The following is a 24683-nucleotide window of genomic DNA, read 5'->3' as shown; positions in this document are numbered from 1 at the left end:
ATGGATCCAACCTGGGTAAAATTCAATTGATTGTACATGATTTTGAAAGGCACACACCTGTCATATAAGGTCCCACAGTTGACAGAGCATGTCAGAGCAAAAACCAAGCCATGAGGTTGAAGGAATTGTCCATAGTGCTCTGAGACAGGATGTGTTGTGAGCACAGAATCTGGGGAAGGGTACCAAAAAAGTCTGCAGCATGAAGGTCCCCAAGAACACAGTGGCCTCCATCTTCTTAAATGGAAGAAGTTTGGAACCACCAAGACTCCTAGACTGGCCCCCTGGACCAAACTGAGCATTCAGGGGAGAAGGGCTTTGGCCAGGGAGGTGATGCTAACAGAGCTCTAGAGTTCCTGTGTGATGAGATGGAGAACCTACAGAAAGACAACCATCTCTGCAGCACTCCACCAATCAGGCCTTTATGGTAGAGTGACCAGATGGAAGCCCTCTCTCAGTAAGAAGCACATAGACAAACCCACCTTGAGTTTGCCAAAAGGCACCCTAAAGACTCTCAGACCATGAAAATCAATCTCTCGTCTGAGAAACCAGATTGAACTCTCTTGCGCCTGAAGTGCAAATGTCAAACATCTGAATGAAAACCTGGCACCATCCTACGGTAAGCATGGGTGGTGTAAAGCATCATGCTGTGAGGATTTTTTTCCGCGCAGGACTAGAGACTAGTCAGGATCAGGCAAAGGTACAGAGAGGAGCCTTGATAAAACCGTCCTGCCAGAAGACCTCAGGATATTAGACTAGCGGGGTGTAATCACCTTCAAAAGACAACGAACCCTAAGCACACAGCCGCAAGACAATGCATGATGTGGCTTCCCGGGGGACAATAAGTCTTCTGAATCATCCTTGGTGGCTCGGCAGAGCCCGGACTTGACGCCGATCAGAACATCTCTGCGAAAGAACCTTACGAATTAGCTGCGCAGCAGTGCTCCCCATCCAGACCTGACAGAGCTTAGAGGATGCGCAAGAGAAGAATGGTGAGAAACTCCCAACTTCAGGTGTGCCAAGCTTGTAGCCTCATACCAAAGAAACTCAACGCTGTATCCTACTCCAAAGTGCTTCAACAAATAGCTAAGTAAACAGTCTAATACTTATCTTAAATTGTGATATTTCAGGGTTTTTTCTTTTAATAAATAGCAAGTTAGAAAAAACTCCAGTTCTTGCCTTGTCATTGATGGGGCTTTTGTGTTGTAGAATTGATGTAGAAAAAAAATTATTAATACTCTTAGAATAACGACGTAACAAAATGTGAAAGTCAAGGATAAAAGATAAGAATATGAACATAGTCTGTAGAATAGAATAATACATTTTAGCATAAGGATAATACAGGAAGGCACAATTTATTGTCCAATATTTACATGTATATTGGGGAAGGGGAGGATGGGGGGCAAATGTATAAATAGAGCAGTATAATAAAAGTCTGGTTGTGGCGTGTGAGTAGAATGAATGTATATATGTGTGTGCTAAGGTGTGGAGAATCCGAACAGGTGGTCAGTCCAGTTCAAGTGTCCAGCAGTCTGATGGCTGTTGACGGTAATGAAGAGAACAGCTGGGGTGTGTGTTGGGGCGATGATGCTGCGTGCCTTCCTCAAGCACCGTGTTGAGTAGATGTCCTGGATGGGTGGGAGCACRGTCCCAGTGATGTACTGGGCYGTCTTCACCACYYGCTGGAGGGCCTTGTGGATGGAGCAGTTCTTGTACCAGGCCGTGATGCAACCGGTCTGCCTCCTTAGGAATTAGAGACACTGTTGCGCCCTCTTGACAAGGGTGGTGGTGTTGTCCATGACGAGACCTCTGTGAACTTAAAACAWGTGACTCTCTCTATTGCAGTCCAATTGATGTGGATCGGGGAATGTTCCCTCTGCTTCCTGAAGTCAACAACCAATTCCTTTGTTTTGCTGACATAGAGGGAGAGGTTGTTGTCATGACATCACCATGGCAGTYCACTTACCTCCTCCTATAGGCTGACTCGTCGTTGTTTTTGGATATCAGGCCTACAACCGTGGTGTCGTCAGCAAACTTGAYGATRGAGTTGGTGTCGTGCAAAGCCACGCAGTCGTGGGTGAACAGGGAGTACAGTAGAGGACTGAGGGCACACCCATGGGCAGGGCCCCTGGGTTCAGAGTCAGTGTGGAGGAGGKGTTGTTGCCAATCCTCACAGCCTGTGGTCTGTCCRTCAGGAAGTCCAGGATCCAGGTGCAGAGGGTTGTGTCCAGACCCAGGGCTCTGAGCTTGGTGTCGAGCTTGGAGGGAACAATAGTGTTGAATGCTGAACTGTAGTCAATGAACAGCATTCTCACAAAGATGTTCCTCTGGTCCAGATAGATGTGTTACGGCCATGTGAATAGCGATGGAAATGGCATGTTCCGTGGACGCCCTCCAGCTGGTCAGCACACACTCTTGGGGATACGACCAGAGATGCCATCTGGGCCGACAGCTTTGTGAGGATTCACTGTCTTAATAGTATTCCTCGCGTCAGCCTCAGAGACAGAAAGCCCCTGGTCGTCCAGAGCAGCGAGAGTCTTCATGGATGGCTCAGTGTTGTCTGCCTCGAAGCGAGCATAGAATGTGTTAAGCTCGTGCGGGAGGTAGGCTTCGATGCATAACGCCTAGCTGGATTTTCCTTTGTAGTCTGTAGTCCTTGCCACATGCGACGCAAGTCTGCGTTGTCGGAAATAAATTCAAGTTTGAGTCTGTATTGTCTTTTTGCATCATCAATGGATTTGCAGAGCTCGTACCTGCTTGCCTTGTGCGCGTCGCACGCCACCTCATCAGGGTTCATTCTACTGACATTCAATGCTGCAGTACAGGCTTTCAGCATTGTACAGATATCGCCATTCATCCAGGCCTTTTGGTTGGGGTAAAGTAATAATTAACGCAAAAATAACCATAAAAAAAGCAAAGTCAAGCAGGAACCAGCAAAACGTGCGCCCTCAGCATCGCCATCTTTTATACTAAACAAAAATATAAACGTAACACAGTGTTTGTCCCATGTTTCATGAGCTGAACTAAAAGATCCTAAAAATGTTCCATATGCACAAAAAGCGTATTTCTCTCAAATTTTGTGCACAAATTTGTTTACATCCCTGTTAGTGAGCATTTCTCCTTTGCCAAGAAAGTCAATCCACCTGACAGGTGTAGCATATCAAGAAGCTGATTGAACAACATGATCATATACAATTGCACCTGTGCTGGGGACAATAAAAGGCCACTTTTTAAAAAATTTATGCAGTTTGTTTCACACCACAGTTTTAAACAAAAGGGGCCCCACAAATGTCTTTTCAAAGTTAGTTTTTGGAGGGAAGTAATTACCAAAATTGGCATCTGACTCAGGATGTACACCAGAGCTGTTGCTAGAGAATTGAATGTTTCATCTTACATAGCCACTCAAGTTGTTTTAGAGAATTTGGCAGTACGTCCAACTGGTCTCACAACTGCAGATCACGTGTAACCACGCCAGCCCAGGGCCTCCACATCCAGCTTCTTCACCTGCAGGATCATCTGAGGAGGTGGGCAGGGAGGTGTTGAGGTSTATTTCTCTGTAATAAAGCCCTTTTGTGGGGAAAAACTCATTYTGATTGGCTGGGCCTGGTTCCCCAGTTGGTGGGCCTATGCCCACCCATGTCTCCCAGGCCCACACATGCCCCTGTCCAGTCATGTGAAATCCATAGATTAGGACCTAAGGAATTTATTTCAATTGACTGATTTTCCTTCAATGAACTGTAACTCAGTAAAATCTATGAAATGGTTTCATGTTGCCATTTATATTTTTGTTCAGTATATTTTATTTTTGCCTTGTGGTTAGTGTCTGCCCTGAGATTGAAAGGTTGGGTGTTTGATCCCCGGCCGAGTCATACCAAAGACTGTAAAAATGGGACCCGATGCGTCTCTGCTTGGCACTCAGCATTAAGGTTAGATTAAGGAGATAGACTAGCTATCGCAGCGGCTTGCTTCCTGTCCAGGGGGTGTMATTGTACATCAAGCTGCCTCACGCTACAGAAACAGKTGATGGTCTCATGCCTTATGAGCAGTTCCGACTTACTTACTAACGCYGTGTGTGTTTGTTCCCCCCAGGTAAGACTGTGACAGTGGTTGAAGCCATCAAACAGGTGCTGAAGACACAGAGTCACGCCCACATCCTGGCGTGCGCTCCGTCCAATAGCGCGGCAGACCTGCTGGCTCTGAAGCTTCTAGAACACCTGGAACACAGGAAGCTGTTCCGGATGTACGCCGCATCCCGTAACCCTGAAGATGTGCCCAATGATATACGGGTGTGTGTGAGTGAGTGTGTACGTCAGTGTGAGGTTTGTATTCTGTGTGTGTGTAACACCTCTCTCGTGTGTGTGTGTGCRTGTTTCTCTWCAGGACTGCTGTAACCTGGGTCAGGATTGCTTTGTGTTTCCCTGTAAAGAGGAACTGATGAAGTACAGCATCGTGGTCACCACCCTAATCACTGCCGGACGGTAAGGATAGCCGCTAGTCGCTAACACTGGAGATCCCCATAGGAAAATGCTACACTAGGGTAACGCAAGATCCTAATCACCACCATGCCGAACAGTAAGGATAGTCACTAGCCGCTAACACCTGAGTTCCCCATAGACCAGTGGTAACCAACCTTTTMTGAGTCAAGATCACTTTCGCAGTCAGAAAGCAAGCCAAGATCTACTGTTCAGATTTTTATTTTTAAACATGACTTAAATGTAAGCATATGCAACATTAACCTAATAAAAACAGTTCTGTAGGAATGAGCCTAATACATCATCACAGCATATTGGCTATATGCTTGGCCTGCCAATATTGTTCTTCTCAGACCATATTATATTTCAGAACTCGAGCTTTGATTAACAAAATAGATCAGTTGTTGTATCACTTGCGAGGAACAGCTGAGCATAAATTGAAATGATTCGCTTTTTTATTTTACTGGACTGATGGTACCTGCATCTGATGGTCAGTCTCAGCGGMGGAAAGGAGAGAGCAGCAGACTGTCTGCCTCTCACGGTCCCTGCTCTCTCCTTTCCTCCGGTGAGACTGACCAGAGAGAGGGGCAGACAGTCTGCCACCTGATGGCACCGCAAATATTTCTGCCTCGTACAAATTCATGTTCCTATGACCAGAAAAAGTGAAATATTCCTTGATATTAAAATAGACACAACGAGCTGCTAATTATACAAATGCAGGCCTATCGCTACATCTTAGGTGATAATTAATTGCAGCTGCAGCACGAGTGGAAGTAGGGACAAGCGCATTTACTTTTTTGTAAGTGTTGAATAAAAACAGTTGACAGTGCTCAATAAAAACTGAAACAGTAACTCACTCAAAAAACTGAAGCTCTTTGCTGTATTATGAAATCTCACGTAGGCTAGTATCAGATTTTGCTGTGGGGTCGTGGAAGTTGTACTAGGMACAGTGATTTGAGCTATCCCGACTGGCTAGCACAGTAGACGCACATGATTTAGCCAGAGCTCCAGGTCCGCCCGGTAGGCAGAATTTGTCACTTCAGGCAAATTAAATGGTTCAACATGGGAACACTTTGCCTACCCGGCACGCACGGCTTCTGAATCAAGTGCACCTACTGCCAAAAGCGCAAGACGAATTAAAAAAGAAAAAGAGGACCGCAAGCCTTTATTGTTGACTTTTCTAATACTAGGAATCCCCATAGCGAGACACTAATGCTAAGCTAACTTTTGTCCTCTCTGTCTGTCTCGTGTGTGTTCTCCAGGTTGGTGACAGGTGGTGTTCCTCCGGGTCATTTCAGTCATGTGTTTGTTGACGAGGCGGGACACGCTGTTGAAACGGAGACCATCATACCACTGGCTGGTGAGAGAGGGATAGAAGAAGGGATGAAAAGAGGGGGGGGGGGTTTGAGCCCTTAATGTTGATTGGCTGAAAGCTGTGGTATATCAGACCGTGTAACACTTATTTTTAACGTTCTAATTACGTTGGTAACCAGTTTATAATAGCAATAAGGCACCTCTGGGTTTGTGGTATATGGCCAATAATGGCTGTGTCCAGGCACTTGKCGTTGTGTTGTGCTTAAGATAAACCCTTAGCCGTGGCATATTGGCCAAATACCACACCCCCTATTGCCTTATTGCTTAAATGTATCATGGCTAAATTGTGACTGACTGATCTACAAATAATAATGATTAGTTATTTATGATGGAAGGTGATTTGTAGATCAGTCAGTCGACAGTCACCTGCACTGTCGGCTGCAATGTCAAACAAGCCCAATAATTTGTGTGTGTGTAGGGCTGCTCCAACCAGAGACAGGTCAGGTGGTTCTAGCTGGAGACCCTAAACAGCTGGGACCCATCCTCAGGTCTCCTCTGGCTCTGAAACACGGCATGGGTCAGTTCCTCTTCTTTTTCCTCTACTTCCTCCTCCAAATTCTTCTTCCTCTCCCTACTCCTTGAAAMTCCTTTGACATAGAAGAGCAGCTTGTAGAGGCCGCTGTGATTCTGAGGACTCTCTCTCTCCCTATCTATCTCTTAGGTGTGTCTCTGTTGGAGAGGCTGATGAAGGATGTGTCTCTGTATCAGAAGGAGGAGAATGGAGCGTTCAACAACTGCTACGTCACCAAACTACTGAGAAACTACAGGTATGTAAGCTCTCCTGATCAGGCTGGTTTAATGAGGCCAGCACGAGCACTTTGAGAGAAGGACAAGCGTGGGAACTAGGGATGCAAATTTCGGTCAATTTTCCTGCCGACTAACCGACCTTGATTAACCGGTCAACAAACGGTTACATTTTTTCAAAACGGTGAAATGACGTGACCAACAAAAAATGCTATCCGCGCATACAAGAAACTGACATTTTTCATGAAGAGCTTAATGGAAACATGCAATAATATAGTCTTACAGTCAAAAGGCTATAGCCTATTATTGAACAGGCAACTCTTGTCATGAAGCAGCTAATAAACATCATTTTCAAACATTTTGCCAAAATGGAATTTCGGGGGAAAACACCATTCTAAACAGCACACCTAATGCGAGCGTTTCCATATGTGACAGAGATGAAAATGTCCTTTAGAAACATATCTAATAGCAACAAGTAGGATGTGTTGCTAATATGTGTAGGATTGGGCATTTTGGCTTCTGGACAATGAAAGAAAGTTCATATGAAAACCAATAGAGTACCACAGTATGAGTCATAATACCCATAAAAACTAGCAGTCAAACAAGGAAATGGTTCCAATAGTTTTTCCAACATTCATTTTTCACATAGGGGATTTTAGAAACACTTAAAATATGGGCTGTGTTTCGTGTAGGCCTACCCTGGCGTGACATTTTGACAACCGTGTAAATCTCTCTAGGACAAGGTGACTTCTCAATATATTAGCCTATTTACCCCTCCCCTCCCCCCAAAATKAAACGGTAATTATCTGCTAATGTGGCTATCATAAAGAACTACAAATGCCATGATGCTCTGGACAAGAATGCCGAATCGAGGCAAAGGTAAGACTCTCTCGACTAACTATCTAATGTTATAGCCTACGCACTCGAATGGCGAATGGGAAGCACGTTTTAATAACGAGTTGAGATTGAGAATTTTTTTTTTTTTTAATAATCGTGGCCGTCAACACGGTTTTTACTGCTTTGAGAATTGTTATTTGTTGCGCAATGACTGGGTTTACAAAGGAACGTTTCACTCCAGTATAAGCAGTTTGAGGAGCTGCTGTCTGACAGGTGATAGGCTATTCCGCTCCTCAAACTAGGTTTTGTATGCTGTGTGCGTGATAAATAACATRCATGACGACTAACGRAACACACGGCAATTTAATAACACAAAATKATGCTAATTAACCTATAGACCRATAAGCATGACCAGTAAAATATATTTTTTGTTAACCATCCCTAATTGAAACGGTGTTTCCTTTCATTATCTCCCTCCCTCTCCAGGTCTCATCCCTCTATCCTGAAGGTGCCTAACGAGTTGTTCTATGAGGAGGAGCTGCTGGTGTTTGCTAACGAGATGATCCGGAACTCCTACTGCAACTGGGAACACCTGCCTCAGAAGGTACACACACACTGTATACACACTACACAGACAAACACACATTTAAACCAACAAGGAGCACCATCGAGGACCACTTTGGAAATGTGTTTACATGTGTCATCCTCTGGGATGAAATGGACATCTTGTGGGCCAAAAAAAGACTTGATTCAATTCAATGAATTTAATCTTAATAGCCTGCTAAGCATTGGTTTATCCTCCAGAATTTCCCGGTGGTGTTCCATGGTGTAGCTGGTCGTGATGAGCGGGAGGCTACCAGTCCGTCTTTCTTTAACGTGGCGGAGATCGAGGTGCTGATGGATTACCTCAAGAAGCTGCTGCAGGGGCAGGGCAAGAGGGGCCTCGCCACAATCTCACCCAAAGACATCGGTATCATCGCCCCCTATAGAAAACAGGTGGGACTACACCCTACAGGATATWTTATACTGAATAAAAATATAAACACAACATGCAACAATTTCAAAGATTTTACTGAGTTACGGTTCATAAAAGGAAATCAGTCAATTTAAATAAATTCATTAGGCCCTAATCTATGGATATCACATGACTGAATACATATGCATCTGTTGGTCACAGATACCTTAAAAATAAGGTAGGGGTGTTTGTCAGAAAAATWGTCCGTATCTGGTGTGACCACCATTTGCCTCATGCAGAGCGACACATCTCCCTCGCATAGAGATGATCAGGCTGTTGATTGTGGCCTGTGGAATGTTGTCCCACTCCACAATGGCTGTGCGAAGTTGCTGGATATTGGCRGGAATTGGAACACTCGGTCATACACGTCGATCCAGAGCATCCCAAACATGCTCAATGGGTGACATGTCTGGTGAGTATGAAGGCCRTGGAAGAACTGGGACATTTTCAGCTTTCGGGAATTGTGTACAGATCCTTGCAACATGGGGCCGTGCATTATCTTGCTGAAACACGAGGTGATGGCGGTGGATGAATGGCACGACAATGAGCTCAGGATCTAGTCACGGTACTTCTGTGCATTCAAATTGCATTGTTGTCTGTAGCTTATGAATGCCCATACCATGGGGCACTCTGTTCACATGTTGACATCAGCAAACCGCTCGCCCACACGACGCAAATTGTGCACAAAATTGGCGAAATACTATTTTTGTGGTATGGAAGATTTTCGCAATCTTTTATTGCAGCTCATGAAACATGGGCATGACTTTACATGTTGCGTTTATATTTTTTTGTATACAGTGGGGCAAAAAAGTATTAGTCAGCACCAATTGTGCAAGTTCTCCACTTAAAAAGATGAGAGAGGCCTGTAATTTATCATAGGTACACTTAAACTATGACAGACAAAATGAGAAAAAAAATCCAGAAAATCACATTGTAGGATTTTTAATAATTTTTCAAATTATGGTGGAAAACTTTTGTATAACAAATATTTTATATCTCAATACTTGTTATATACCCTTTGTTGGCAATGACAGAGGTCAAACGTTTTCTGTAAGTCTTCACAAGGTTTTCACACACTGTTGCTGGTATTTTGGCCCATTCCTCCATGCAGATCTCCTCTAGAGCAGTGATGTTTTGGGGCTGTTGCTGGGCAACACGGACTTTCAACTCCCTCCAAAGATTTTCTATGGGGTTGAGATCTGGAGACTGGCTGGCCACTCCAGGACCTTGAAATGCTTCTTACGAAGCCACTCTTTCGTTGCCCGGGCGGTGTGTTTGGGATCATTGTCATGCTGAAAGACCAGCCACTTTCATCTTCATGCCCTTGCTGATGGAAGGAGGTTTTCACTCAAAATCTCACGATACATGGCCCCATTCATTCTTTCCTTTACACGGATCAGTCGTCCTGGTCCCTTTGCAGAAAAACAGCCCAAAGCTATGTTTCCACCCCCATGCTTCACAGTAGGTATGGTGTCTTTGGATGCAACTCAGCATTCTTTGTCCTCCAAAACACAGAGTTGGTTTTTACCAAAAAGTTCTATTTTGGTTTCATCTGACCATATGACATTCTCCCAATCTTCTTCTGGATCATCCAATGCTCTCTAGCAAACTTCAGACGGGCCTGGACATGTACTGGCTTAAGCAGGGGGACACGTCTGGCACTGCAGGATTTGAGTCCCGGCTGCGTAGTGTGTTACTGATGGTAGGCTTTGTTACTTTGGTCCCAGTCTCTGGGTCATTCACTAGGTCCCCCCGTGTGGTTCTGGGATTTTTGCTCACCGTTTGTGATCATTTGACCCAGGTAGCGGTCCTGCTGCTGGTTGTTGCCCTCGCTACGGCCTCCTCCACGTCTCCTGATGTATCGCTTGGCCTTCTCTTGGTAGCGCCTCCATGCTCTGGACACTACGCTGACAGACACAGCAAACCTTCTTGCCACAGGCTCGCATTGATGGCCATCCTGGATGAGCTGCACTACCTGAGCCACTTGTGTGGGTTGTGACTCCGTCTCATGCTACCACTAGAGTGAAAGCACCGCCAGCATTCAAAGTGACCAAAACATCAGCCAGGAAGCATAGGAACTGAGAAGTGGTCTGTGGGTCACCACCTGCAGACCACTCCTTTATTGGGGGTGTCTTGCTAATTGCCTATAATTTCCACCTTTTGGTCTATTCCATTTGCACAACAGCATGTGAAATTTATTGTCAAGTCAGTGGTTGCTTCTAGTGGACAGTTTGATTTCACAGAAGTGTGATTGACTTGGAGTTACATTGTGTTGTTTAAGTGTTCCTTATTTTTTGAGCAGTGTATTTAGAATTTTAGCAACCAGGAAATGCGGAGTAATTTCTTCATAGTGCAACTTTACCGTACAGGACCACTGGGCTGCATCTTTCAAAACACAATTGGAGGAGGCGGTGCAGAGGAAGGGACGCAGATCCTCTCCTCCAATGTGTTTTGAGTGGAATTGAGGAATAATGATGGGGTAACAAGGATTTGACGGCTACAGAGGCAGCAGTTGTAAAGCCCTGCCGTAGCTCATATAGAATGTTTGTTTGTTTCTGTGTGAAGGTGGAGAAGATCCGTAAAGCTTTGAAGACGCTGGAGAAAGACTTCAAATCACCAGCATCAAAGACCTGAAGGTAGGAGAGACATTACTAAATCATCTCTTCTTTCTTTCTGTCTGTCTCGATCTCTTTCTCTTCTGTCTGTCTCTCTCCTCTCTGTCTGTCTCCTCTCTGGCCAATTCCACAGTAAGAGTGATGCTGAGACTTAGATTGTTCATTTTTAAACTGAATGCCAAACAAAAACCAATAATTGCAAAGTTAAACAAACCCACATTTACTTGAAAAACAGTGCAGATGCAAGTTTGGTAGAAGAATGACGGCACCAACAGCCAAACCGTCATTCTGATTTTCAAGTAAATGTGTTTCTGTAAAATGTTCTGTGGAAATTGGTCAAATGTAGTCCTTGTGAAAAATGTGTATGGTTTGTTTTACCTTTGCAATCATAGTTTTTTTTTGTTTGATATACACAGAAAACTCTGTGGAATTGTCCAATCTCTTTCTCTCTCTGTCTCTCTTCCCACTGCTGAATCTCTGTCACTCTATTTTTTTTTTTTTTAATCTTTTTTTAAATCCCATTTCTCCCCAATTTTCGTGGTATCCAATCGCTAGTAATTACTATCTTGTCTCACTCGCTACAACTCCCGTACGGGCTCGGGAGAGACGAAGGTCGAAACCATGCGTCCTCCGAAGCACAACCAACCAAGCCGCACTGCTTTCTTAACACAGCGCGCCTCCAACCCGGAAGCCAGCCGCACCAATGTGTCGGAGGAAACACCGTGTACCTGGCCCCCTTGGTGTAGCGCGCACTGCGCCCGGCCGCCACAGGAGTCGCTGGAGCGCGATGAGACAAGGATATCCCTACCGGCCAAACCCCCCCTAACCCGGGACGACGCTATGCCAATTGTGCATCGCCCCAGGACTCCCGGTCACGGCCGGCTGCGACAGAGCTGGACGCGAACCCAGAGACTCTGGTGGCGCAGCTAGCACTGCGATGCAGTGCCTAGACCACTGCGCCACCACTCTGTTATTCTTTAACCATTTACAATTGTGGTAATCGGTCCTTATTGGTAGGGCAAAATTGAAATGGTTCAAACAGAATAAATATGAGAAGTATATGCATACCCCCCACCAGGTTTCTGATCACTACTCTGTTTCCTTTTCTGTCCCCCTCTCCGCCAACTCTACCCATTCAGCCACTGCCAGATGCTCATGCGCTGTCGCTCTCTCTCGCCCCCACTGCTCTCTCCTCTTCTCCTCTTCTCCATCCTGTTTCCTGATTCTGCCTCTTCGACCCTACTCTCCTCTTTCCGCTTCCTATGACAGTCCCCTTTCCTCCTGTCCGGCTCGACTCCTCCTGCTCAATGGCTGAGTGACTCATTGCATGCTTACAGAACAGGAGGAAAACTAAACTTCCAGAGGACCTATCATCCTTTCACTCCCTCCTCTATACCTTCTCTTCCTCTGTATCAGCGGCTAAAGCCATTTTCTAAAACTGAATTTCAAGCTTCTGCCTATAACCCTAGGAAACTCTTTTCCACCTTCTCCTCCCTCCTTAATCCCCAGAGGGGCCCCCCCCTCTGTGAACCACTTTGTCAACCAATTGAATACGTTTTACGACATCTGCCCAGTCTAGTGAGGTACAGCAGCCCAACAACCTGCCTAGTCGACCCCATCTCTGGAGACCTCACTTCCCTCATCAACTCATCCCTTAACAATTGGCTGCGTCCCATCTGACTCTTTCGCTATCTCTATCAGAATGATCTTCTTGACCCTAACCAGTCAGGCTTCAAGACGGGTCACTCAACCGAGGTTGCTCTCCTCTGTCACGGAGGCTCGCCGCACTGCCAAAGYGGACTCTCTCTCCTTGGTTCTCATCCTTCTAGATCTGCTGCCTTTGACACCGTGAACCATCAGATTCTCCTCTCCACCCTCTCAGGTCTGGGCGTCTCTGCACACCCTTGGATTGCATCCTACCTGGCAGGCCGCTCCTACCAGTTGACGTGGAGAGAATCGGTGTCTGTACCACGTACTATCACTACTGGTGTCCCCCAGAGCTCAGTTCTAGGCCCTCTCCTCTTCTCTCTATACACCAAGTCACTCGGCTCCATCATATCCTCACATGGTCTCTCCTATCATTGCTATGCGGATAACACTCATATCCCCCCCCCCCTCCTTCTGACACCGAGGTGGCGACATGCATCTGTGCATGCCTGGCAGATACAGTATCTCAGCTTGAATATCTGCCCAACACCTCAAGCTCCACCTCGACAAGACTGAGTTGCTCTTCCTCCTGAGGAAAGGCCTGCACACTCCAAGAACTCTAAATCACGATTGACAACTCCAGTGTCCCCCTCGTAGAGTGCAAAGAACCTTGGCGTGACCCTGGACTATTCCCTGTCGTTCGATGCAAACATCACTGCAGCGACTCGCTCCTGCAGGTTCGTGCTCTACAACATCCGTAGAGTACGACCCCACCTCACCCAGGACGCGACGCAGGTCCTAATCCAGGTACTTGTCATCTCCTGTCTGGACTACTGCAACTCACTCTTGGCTGGGCTCCCCGCTTGTGCCATCAAACCTTCCCAAGTTCACCCCGCTCCTCCGCACATTCCACTGGCTTCCAGTCGAAGCTCGCATCCASTACAAKACCATGATACTTGCCTACAGAGCAGCAAGAGGAACTGCCCCTCCCTACCTTCAGGCTATGCTCAAACCCTACACCCCAATCCGAGTACTCCGTTCTGCCACCTCTGGTATCTTGCCCTCCCACCCCTACAGGAGGGCCGCTTCCGCTCAGCCCAGTCCAAGCTCTTCTCTGTTCTGGCACCCCAATGGTGGAACCAGTTTTCCCTTGAAGCTAGGACAGCAGAGTCCCTGCTCATCTTCTGAAAACATCTGAAACTCTACCTCTTCAAAGAGTATCTTAAATAATCTCACAGCACCTCCTCCCGCCCGCCTCCCTCTACACTAACACTCGCACTTTACTTCCCCCCCCCCCTTTACAAGCTCTGTCTTTGCTGACAGTTACTTTATTGAGGGAAAATGTACTTACTATGACTGATATGTGGTTGTCCCACATAGCTATCTTAAAATGAATGCACTGTAAGTCACTCTGGATAAAAAGGGTCTGCTAAATGACTAAAATGTACATGTAAAGTGTAGCAATATAAAGGGAACACTTTGGAGATTATGGGGAAATTATAAGACCAAAGGTGAGGACAACCTGACACAGGACTGAATCTAAAAATTACACTGTTGATTTTATGTGCAATTTACATTTACTGTACTTTTCGCAGCATTTGCCTAACAAATTCAGTGAAATAATCTGGATACATTCGGTAACATAATAAGAATATTCAAAAAAAATGACAAGGGGTTTGAATAAGATGTTTACCTGGTGTCTTCAAGTGGCTACACCTCTCCAAAGTGTGGACAGTTACTAAATAATTTCAATGCACTTTTATGATTCAAGGGAAGAGACTTCAACTATTAGGTGCTTTTTTGAGCTCTCCTAGCTGTGCCGTTGAGGTACTTATTAAGACGGCACACAAGTATTTGTTTGTTTGGAACACCACCCTGCGTCCTCATCACACAAATACTGTTTACGCAATCCAAAAACGTTCCATTTATAAATCGCAATCTGGGTCAGGTGGTCATCATTTGAACGCTTATTCTATTGCCAACATGACTAGCTAATTTATAAAATACCATCTTACAGTGCTAGGCTTTCACAAGGCACTTCAGAGAAACAGATAACATTTTTTCTGCGCTTAGAATGGATTCACAAGAGCATTCAGGCGCGTGTTCCGCTGCCAATTTACTTCACGACACGACAAATGACGTCATGTCATCCTTGTAACTGTAAATCAAACATAGCGATCCTAAATGTTGATCCTGTAGATGACGTGAGTTTTATAAGTATGGAAAGGTGAAGTGCACGTTTGTACTCAGGGGTGTGTGGTKTGCTTGTTTGACATCAAAAGTGGTGTTCATTATCATCCTCAATGTCTCATCTTTCAGAACACATCAAGTGCTCTTGAATTACAGCATTCCCCTTTCTCAGACAACAAAAAAGTTGCATTAGAGATTGGGGCATTTTGTGGTTGTGCTTGGTGCTCACATTTAGAGCGTCTGTCAGTTGAATCCCATAGAGCGCTTTAAAGCGGAGACCCTGAGGTCTGACATAATGTATTGCATCTTACTGTGTTCCAATTTAGGCACTTAKCAGTGRCCAAGTCTGCCATTTTMAACCTGTATATGGGTTGTGAGTGTAAAGGGCTACAGATATTTGCRGTGGCTAATTAACAGTAAATAAGTCAATTGTTTCACCCCACAGTTAGCCAGGATGTTTAGCTAACAGCTAGCTAAAGTGGTTTACAGTTTGGTAACAATSTCCCCTACACTCTCTTCTGCTAGCTACGGTAGTGCTGCCATGTCAATAACATGTTGTTTACGATGAGCTATTGTGATGCACCTTCCATGCGTATTGTGGGGCATGTGTGTGCGGGGCTGTGTACGGAGCTAAACTATGTGTGCGTGTCTGTTAGGTGGGGTCAGTGGAGGAGTTCCAGGGTCAGGAGAGGAGGGTGATCCTGGTCTCGACGGTCCGCAGCAGCGCCAAGTACGTCCAGACAGACCAACACTTCAGCCTTGGTTTCGTCAAGAATGAGAAGGTACATACATATACACACTTAATATACAATTTAAGAGGACTTCTAGCAAGAAAAAACAACAGGAACGCAGTAGGTGATTTGTCAATTGAGTAATATGTATTTTAATAAACCCGACAAACACTTTTCTCGACAAAAATATGCTTCAGCAAAAATAAATAAAATCAATCTACAAGTAATGTAATTCAACGCATAGTTTTCACAAACGCAAATATTCCATGAACATTTTCAGTCAGCCAGTACCCTTAAAGAATCCTCAATTGAATCAATAAAAAAGCGGTCAGGATGGGCCTGGATACATTTAACCATGCTCAAATTCATAGACAAAGCTATGGATGCAAGGACTGACCAGCCATTATATCAAAATTATAGTTTGAACCGTGTTTTGAGGCTATACAGTGTTTGTTTATATTTGCATTGTTTACAAACATTGGAGTAAAACGAGCTTATGTTTTGGTTTCTGATGGGGTACGCAATTGAACTAGGCTCATGAGGCATTTTTAAAATGATATTCTTTAAGAATCAATGGGTAGATATCATTCATAAGTCCGAAAATGGATGTTGCAACTTGACCTTTTTGTTTTGGTTAAGTTAAGGTTTAGTCTATTGASACCAATGACTGTATATATGAATGGACAAAGCCATTGATCATGTGACGCCATTCATTTCACAGTGTGTAAAAATGTACTTTAAACATGTGCTTCAGCACTCGGCGGTCCAGTTCTGTGAGCTTGTGTGGCCTACCCCTTCGTGACTGAGCCGTTGTTACTTCTAGACGTTTCCACTTCACAGTTACAGCACTTACAGTTAACGGGGCAGCTCTAGCAGGGCAGAAATTTGACGAACTGACTTGTTGGAAAGGGGCATCCTATGAAGGTGCCACATTGAAAGTCACTGAGCTCTTCAGTATGGGCCATTCTACTGACAATGTTTGTCTATGGAGATTGAATGGCTGTGGCCTCGATTTTACACACCTGTCAGCAACACGTGTGGCTGAACAAGCCGAATCCACAAATTTCTTTCACACATACTTTTGTGTGTATAATACATTTTCAGGGCGAACTTCTTAAAGCGGTAGTGCTCATTTTAGGCCACATCTATCTTTCATACAAAATTTAATTATTTAAACATAGGGCAGAGAATTATTTCATATCATTTCCCGATGGTGATTTTTCATAATATMACTTGATTTGTGCACTGTTATATGTGGCAGTGTCACAGTATACTGTACTGCACAAACAGCACACACACACACGTATCAACACCAGTGGTTCCCAAATTTGGAGTTTGGAYCCTATATGGGATCCCTTGAGAAAATCTGTAATCTTATCAAACAAATAACTTTTCTTGCTTCAAATTGGTATAGAACACAACCTTTTAGTATCAACTAAGGGCCTTTTACATTATTAGAATGCACTTTCATGGCATTATTATGTGGACAGCCTGCAGGACCTAAAATTGACTGAATATGAACACACAGCGTTCACTAAGAATATACTTTTGTGCATAAACAGTTTGATCTACACACACACCACAGTGACAGTGCTGACCACCTGCTCTCTATGTGTCCAGAGGTTCAACGTGGCGGTGACCAGAGCCAAAGCCCTGCTGATCGTGGTGGGAAACCCCTTAGTGCTGCGAGGAGACCCCACCTGGGGCAGGTACGTACTGACCCTAACCCGAGTGGCGCAGCGGTCTAAGGCACTGCATCTCAGTGCTAGAGGCGTCACTACAGACACTGGCTTGATCCCGGGCTGTATCACAACCGGACGTGATCGGGAGTCCCATAGGGCGGCGCTCAACTGGCCCAGCGTCATCCGGGTTAGGGGAGGGTTTGGCTGGGGTAGGCCGTCATTGTAAAATAAGAATTTTGTTCTTAACTGACTTGCCTAGTTAAATAAAATAATCCCTTAGGGTTGAGAGGAGACCCCACATGGGGCAGGTATGTCCTGACCCCTAACCTTAATGCTGAGAGGGACCGCACCTGGGCACTGACCCTAACCCTTAGTGCTGAGAGGAGACCCCACCTGGGGAAGGTAGTACCAGTGGAGGCTCTTCAGAGGAAAAAGTGGAGGACCATATTCTTCAGTGAATTTCTAAATAAAAATAGTGAAACTAAAAAGCTATCCTTTTTAGATAAGACTATACTAAATATATTCACGTCACCAAATAATTGAATAAAACACACTGTTGTGCAATGAAGGTCCTGTTGCTCAGGTGGCGCAGTGTTCTAGGTGGCGCAGTGTTCTAAGGCACTGCATCTCGGTGCAAGAGGCGTCACTACAGTCCCTGGTTCGAATCCAGGCTGTATCACATCGGTTGTGATTTGGAGTCCCATAGGGCGGCACACAATTGGCCCAATGTTGGCCGGGGTAGGCCGTCATTGTAAATAAGAATTACCAAGAGTGTGCAAAGCGGTCATCAAGGCAAAGGGTGGCTACTTTGAAGAACGAATATAAAATACAGTTGAAGTCGGAAGTTTACATACACTTAGGTTGGACTGATTAAAACTCGTTTTTCAACCACTCCACAAATGTCTTGTTAACAAACTATAGTTTTGGCAAGTCGGTTAGGACATCTACTTTGTGCATGACACAAGTAATTCCATGGGTCAGAAGTTTAGACGCACTAAGTTGACTGTGCCTTTTTAAACAGCTTGGAAAATTTCAGAAAATTATGTCATGGCTTTAGAAGCTTCTGATAGGCTAATTGACATAATTTGAGTCAATTGGAGGTGTACCTGTGGATGTATTTCAATGCCTACCTTCAAACTCAGTGTCTCTTTGCTTGACATCTGGGGAAATCAAAAGAAATCAGCCAAAGATCTCAGAAAAAAATGTGTAGACCTCCACAAGTCTGGTTCATCCTTGGGAGCAATTTCCAAACGCAGAAGGTACCAATTTCATCTGTAAACACAACAGTATGCAAGTATAAACACCATGGGACCACGCAGCCGTCATACGCTCAGGAAGGAGACACGTTCTGTCTCCTAGAGATGAACGTACCTTGGTGCGAAAAGTGCAAATCAATCCCAGAACAACAGCAAAGGACCTTGTGAAGATGCTGGAAAAAACAGGTACAAAAGTATCTATATAAACGAGTCCTATATCGACATAACCTGAAAGGTCGCTCAGCAAGGAAGAAGCCCTGCTCCAAAACCGCCATAAAAAAGCCAGACACATGGGGACAAAGATGTACTTTTTGGAGAAGTGTCCTCTGGTCTGATGAAACAAAAATAGAATTGTTTGGTCATAATGACCATCGTTCTGTTTGGAGGAAAAAGGGGGGGGGGCTTGCAAGCCAAGAACACTATTCCAACCATGAAGCACGGGGGTGGCAGCATCATGTTGTGGGGGTGCTTTCTGCAGAAGGGACTGGTGCACTTCACAAAATAGATGGCATCATGAGGAGGGTAAATTATGTGGATATTTTGAAGCAACATCTCAAGACATCAGTCAGAAGTTAAAGCTTGTCGCAAATGGGTCTTCCTAATGGACAATGACCCCAAGCATACTTCCAAATTGTGGCAAAATGGCTTAAGGACAACAAAGTCAAGGTATTAGAGTGGCCATCAAAGCCCTGACCTCATCCTATAGAACATTTGTGGGCAGAACTGAAAAAGCACGTGCGAGCAATGAGGCCTACAAACCTGACTCAGTTACACCAGTTCTGTCAGGAGGAATGGGCCAAAATTCACCCAACTTATTGTGGGAAGCTTGTGGAAGGCTACCTGAAACATTTTACCCAGGTTAAACAAATTTAAAGGCAATGCTACAAATACTAATTGAATGTATGTAAACTTCTGACCCACTGGGAAAGTGATGAAAGAAATAAAAGCTGAAATAAATCATTCTCTCTACTATTATTCTGACATTTCACATTCTTAAACTGTACGAATTAATCAACTAAAGAAACCCTTAACCCCTCTCTCACTCCCCCTTCTCTCCCCCTCCAGTTTCCTCCAGTTCTGTTCCCTGGCGGGGGGGAAGACAGGGTTTGACTCCTCCCAGGCTGAGGGAGAGGAGGAGGTGGTGGAACGCCTAGCTGCCCTCTGTTTACAGGCTGATCCCCACGGTAACACACACAGACAAACGTACACTTCAAACTGTTCAAAAATATAAAATAAATGTTTMATTTTGGAAGTTAACTGTTTGTCTCTCACWCTCACACATCCAGTGGAGACAGAGGAGAGTGAGGTTCAGCAGCAGATCGAACCRGAGTGGAGGAACGAGCAGTGAGAGACACGCACATCGTACAGGAGACCCAAYGACCGTACTGATCAGGAATCAATTCTTCCTACATCCCTAGTACAGAGGTTTTCAAAGTGTGAGGCACGCTTCTGCCAGAGTTTCATGTAAGGAATTCCAAATCAAATTGTATTCAGTTCTCTAATAATGAATAAAGACGTTTTAAAAAAGAGGTGTCCCAGCTTTTGGGGCACGGTTGTCTTGATGTTCTCTGAATGGAGGCCCACTGTCCCACTTTGAAAGCGCCTGCCCTAGTACTACTGCACTAAGTAACATTTGGTACCAGGCCAATGTTATTGTATAATTTCAAAACAAGGACCAACATTTTCCTATTCCATACCAGGTGAACTTCCTATGAGATCTATCAGRACCAGTCCTCTAGGATAGTGAATTAATTTATAAAATGACTTTGTACCCTCCATCTATGCTGGTGTTAGTTTTATTMGTATGACACGGACTGAGACCAGAATCCCATCGCCCTTTGTCGGCTATGCAGCCTTTAATGGAAATGTTCCTGCGTTCGCGGCTCAATCAGAAACCTGAGATACCTTTAAAGGCCTACTCCAGTCTCTGTATTTATACTTGGGATATTGCTTTTCAACAGGAACCTTTTTTATTTTTTTTATCACCGGAGGATGTCTTCTTAAAGTSATTTTGGCAATTAAGCTTGACATTTTAAAGGGAYAGTGCGTGATTTTTGCAAYCYTTTTTTCTACTTACTCMGAGTCCAATGAACTCATGGATACCATTTGTATGTCTCTGCGTGCAGTTTGAAGGAAGCATAAGGTAGTTTCACGAGCGATTGCTAACTTGTGTTAATGCAATGGACGCKAGTTAGCWACTTCCTTCAAATTACACCTAGAGAGTTMATCTCATGGATGGCTGTATGTCTGTTGAGGTCCTGCCTTTAAAATCCTGTGCTGCTGCTCCTCTACTGTTCGCTAGAGGTTCAGTTYCTGATAAATTCATCAAACTATTTCTCTGCCGGTGTGTCTGACCTTGTTGATGTAATCAAAGATAAACTGGAATAAATCATTATATGTCTGATCTATTGTCAAGATTTTAACCACAGAGATCCTATTAAAWKMMTAATWRSYWATTAKKMWTTTAACTTGTTAAAATGTTTCTCTCTCCTTCCGTGGTGCGTTCAGTATGGCACAAATGTTGCTCTATTCATGACATTTCTATCTGCAAAGTTCCACTGCTAGAAGCTATTTATTACCACATCTCTTCAATTAGAGGGAATCAGCAAGCCAATACCATTTTAAAATACTTTAACATTTTTAATTTGTCAAGATGATTAATAATCATCAAACAGGGAGGGGCTACCTRAACTTGTCTAATAAGAAACACTCGTTTCCATTTTCATAACATTTTGCTATGTTGTGYCCTAATGAATATGACCCAGTTGATCTTGAAAAGAAGTAAAGCAGCAGAGCCTGATGGGTATTTCTGAGTCCAGGATCCGTATGTATCAAGCATCTCAGGRTAGGAGTGCTGATMYGGAATCAGGTTCCCTCGGTCCATGTCATTTTATTCATTATGATGTAAAAGGCTAMACTGATCCTAAATCAGCCCTTCTATTCTGAGACGCTTGAGACATACGGCCCTCTGGACTAGGTTTAAACTGCTCCGTAGTCCTGGACTAGGTTTAATAATCCAGGAGGAGGGTTAATGTGAGTCTGGGAAACCAGAATAGATTACAATCCAACTTTGTTGTCCATTGGATAGAATGGTCATTTTGTCTTCTGCCTTTCCCAACACCCCCAGATACACGAACACACATGTTGAGAGGCAAAGGGTTATCTGCAGTGCAGTACCCCTGAATGGAGAGCAATTGTGGTGGGTTAAGTGCCTNTGAGGTCCTGCCTTTAAAATCCTGTGCTGCTGCTCCTCTACTGTTCGCTAGAGGTTCAGTTTCTGATAAATTCATCAAACTATTTCTCTGCCGGTGTGTCTGACCTTGTTGATGTAATCAAAGATAAACTGGAATAAATCATTATATGTCTGATCTATTGTCAAGATTTTAACCACAGAGATCCTATTAAAWKMMTAATWRSYWATTAKKMWTTTAACTTGTTAAAATGTTTCTCTCTCCTTCCGTGGTGCGTTCAGTATGGCACAAATGTTGCTCTATTCATGACATTTCTATCTGCAAAGTTCCACTGCTAGAAGCTATTTATTACCACATCTCTTCAATTAGAGGGAATCAGCAAGCCAATACCATTTTAAAATACTTTAACATTTTTAATTTGTCAAGATGATTAATAATCATCAAACAGGGAGGGGCTACCTRAACTTGTCTAATAAGAAACACTCGTTTCCATTTTCATAACATTTTGCTATGTTGTGYCCTAATGAATATGACCCAGTTGATCTTGAAAAGAAGTAAAGCAGCAGAGCCTGATGGGTATTTCTGAGTCCAGGATCCGTATGTATCAAGCATCTCAGGRTAGGAGTGCTGATMYGGAATCAGGTTCCCTCGGTCCATGTCATTTTATTCATTATGATGTAAAAGGCTAMACTGATCCTAAATCAGCCCTTCTATTCTGAGACGCTTGAGACATACGGCCCTCTGGACTAGGTTTAAACTGCTCCGTAGTCCTGGACTAGGTTTAATAATCCAGGAGGAGGGTTAATGTGAGTCTGGGAAACCAGAATAGATTACAATCCAACTTTGTTGTCCATTGGATAGAATGGTCATTTTGTCTTCTGCCTTTCCCAACACCCCCAGATACACGAACACACATGTTGAGAGGCAAAGGGTTATCTGCAGTGCAGTACCCCTGAATGGAGAGCAATTGTGGTGGGTTAAGTGCCTTGCTCAAGGGCACAACGGCAGGAAATGTAAATGTATCTGCTAGGGTTAGTGTGAGGCTAGGGAACCAGCCTATAGAGTAGTGTAGAGGAATGGTGTAATGTGATAGTGGTCTGGGGCTGTTTTTCATGGTTCAGGCTAGACCCCTTAGTTCCAGTGAAGGGAAATCTTAACGCTACAGCACACAATGACATTCTATACGATTCTGTGCTTCCAACATTTTGRGGACGGCCCTTTCCTGTTTCAGCATGACAATGCTCTCGTGCACAAAGTGAAGTCCATACCGAAATGAAATGGTTTGTCGAGATCGGTGTGGAAGAACTTGACTGGCCTGCACAGAGCCCTGACTCAACTCCATCGAACACCTTTGGGATGAATTGGAACGCCGACTGCGAGCCAGGCGTAATCGTCCAACATCAGTGCCCAACCTCACTARTRWTCTTGTGGCTGAATGGAAGCAAGTCCCCGCAGCAATGTTCCAACATGTAGTGGAAAGCCTTCTAAGAAGAGTGAAGGCTGTTATACCATGAGATGTTCAATAAGCAGGTGTCCACATACTTTTGGTMATGTATGTTGGATTTTACATCAGTTGAACAAAGAAAAATTATCAAATAGAATTTACTTCAGCATATCCATCATGTGTTACGTATGTTATATTCTAACATATAAAACCAATATGAATTTGGTCAATAATTGACAAAAAATATAATTCCAAATACCTTGTGAGATCAAGGACTTGCTAATTCACCAATTGAGGGGAAATACTGTGGTGTAAAGATGTCAGGTAGTTACAGTAAAACTGAAATCCATAGTTTCTATGTTGGAAGGAACCCACTGGGATTAGACCTCATTTCAATGTCTAGTTTTGATTTACATTATGTTGAGTTGTCAACTAATGTGAATTCAACGTGAAATCAACAACAAATGTCACCATGTTATTGGATTTAGGTTAAAAGTTGGGTGACTTTTTGCAAATCCAATCAGTTTTCAACGTTGATTCAATGTCATGACATTACATTTTTTGATGTTGAAATGACGTGGAAACAATGTTGATTTCAACCATTTTTTTCCCCAGTTGGAAGTGCTGGTATGTACAGGTAACTGCCAAAATAATGAAAACACTTGAGTAAATAAGGGATAGAAAGTGTATTGAAAGCAGGTGCTTCTACACAGGTGTGGTCCCTGAGTTAATTAAGAAATTAACATCTCATCATGCTTAGGGTCATTATAGGCAGGCCATTATTTTGGCTACCATGGCTATGCACCCATTGGATGATAATTCCCCCATCCACAAGCGGTCACTGAATGGTTAGATGAGCATGAAAATCAAATCAAAGTTTATTTGTCACGTGCACCGAATACAACAGGTGAAATGCTTACATACAGGCTCTAACCAATAGTGCAAAAAAAGGTGTTAGGTAAGTAAAGAAATAAAAACAACAGTAAAAAGACAGGCTATATGCAGTAGCGAAGAAAATGATATAAACCATATGGAGCAGCTCCTGAGACAGCATTTTTCACCACCATCAACAAAACACCAAAATATGGAGTTTCTCTTGGTAGAATGGTGTCACATCCCTCCAATAGAGTTCTAGGCCCCTGTAGAGGCTATGCCGAGGTGCATTGAAGCAATTATGGCTTGTGGTGGCCCAACGCCCTATTAAGACACTTTGTTGGTGTTAAGACAGTCATTGATACAGTAACACAGAGGTTTAACGCTATCAATATCCCTTAGTATTTTCACCTATTTAAATTGTAATTTATTAATCTAAATCCAGGGTAAAAATACGTATTGTCCCAGTCAAAAGTTGACACACCTACTTATTCAAGGGTTTTTCTTTATTTTTACTATTTTCTACATTGTAGAAAAATAGTGAAAACATAAACTATGAAATAACACATGGAATCATGTAGTAAGCAAAAAATTGTTAAACAAATCTAAATATAT

The 24683-nt window shown here is 43.9% G+C and overlaps 1 protein-coding gene across 1 annotated transcript in view; it reads left to right on the top strand.

Annotated features, from left to right (window-relative positions):
* Positions 1–20535, top strand: part of LOC111951420 (putative helicase mov-10-B.1) — a 32358-nt gene extending 11823 nt beyond the window's left edge. The window contains 13 exon segments of the mRNA XM_023969496.2: positions 4087–4283; positions 4378–4475; positions 5732–5829; positions 6262–6360; positions 6505–6610; positions 7911–8028; positions 8229–8420; positions 11005–11050; positions 11053–11075; positions 15548–15673; positions 17243–17331; positions 19626–19744; positions 19847–20535. Of these exon segments, the coding sequence (XP_023825264.1) occupies positions 4087–4283; positions 4378–4475; positions 5732–5829; positions 6262–6360; positions 6505–6610; positions 7911–8028; positions 8229–8420; positions 11005–11050; positions 11053–11075; positions 15548–15673; positions 17243–17331; positions 19626–19744; positions 19847–19908 (1373 nt within the window). The 3' untranslated portion in view covers positions 19909–20535.
* The last annotated feature ends 4148 nt before the right edge of the window (positions 20536–24683 follow it).

Source organism: Salvelinus sp. IW2-2015, linkage group LG24 (assembly GCF_002910315.2).
Source record: "Salvelinus sp. IW2-2015 linkage group LG24, ASM291031v2, whole genome shotgun sequence".
NCBI classification, from domain to species: Eukaryota; Metazoa; Chordata; class Actinopteri; order Salmoniformes; family Salmonidae; genus Salvelinus; species Salvelinus sp. IW2-2015.
The sequence above is the reverse complement of the archived record's forward strand: the minus strand, read 5'-3'. Positions and strand labels throughout refer to the sequence as shown.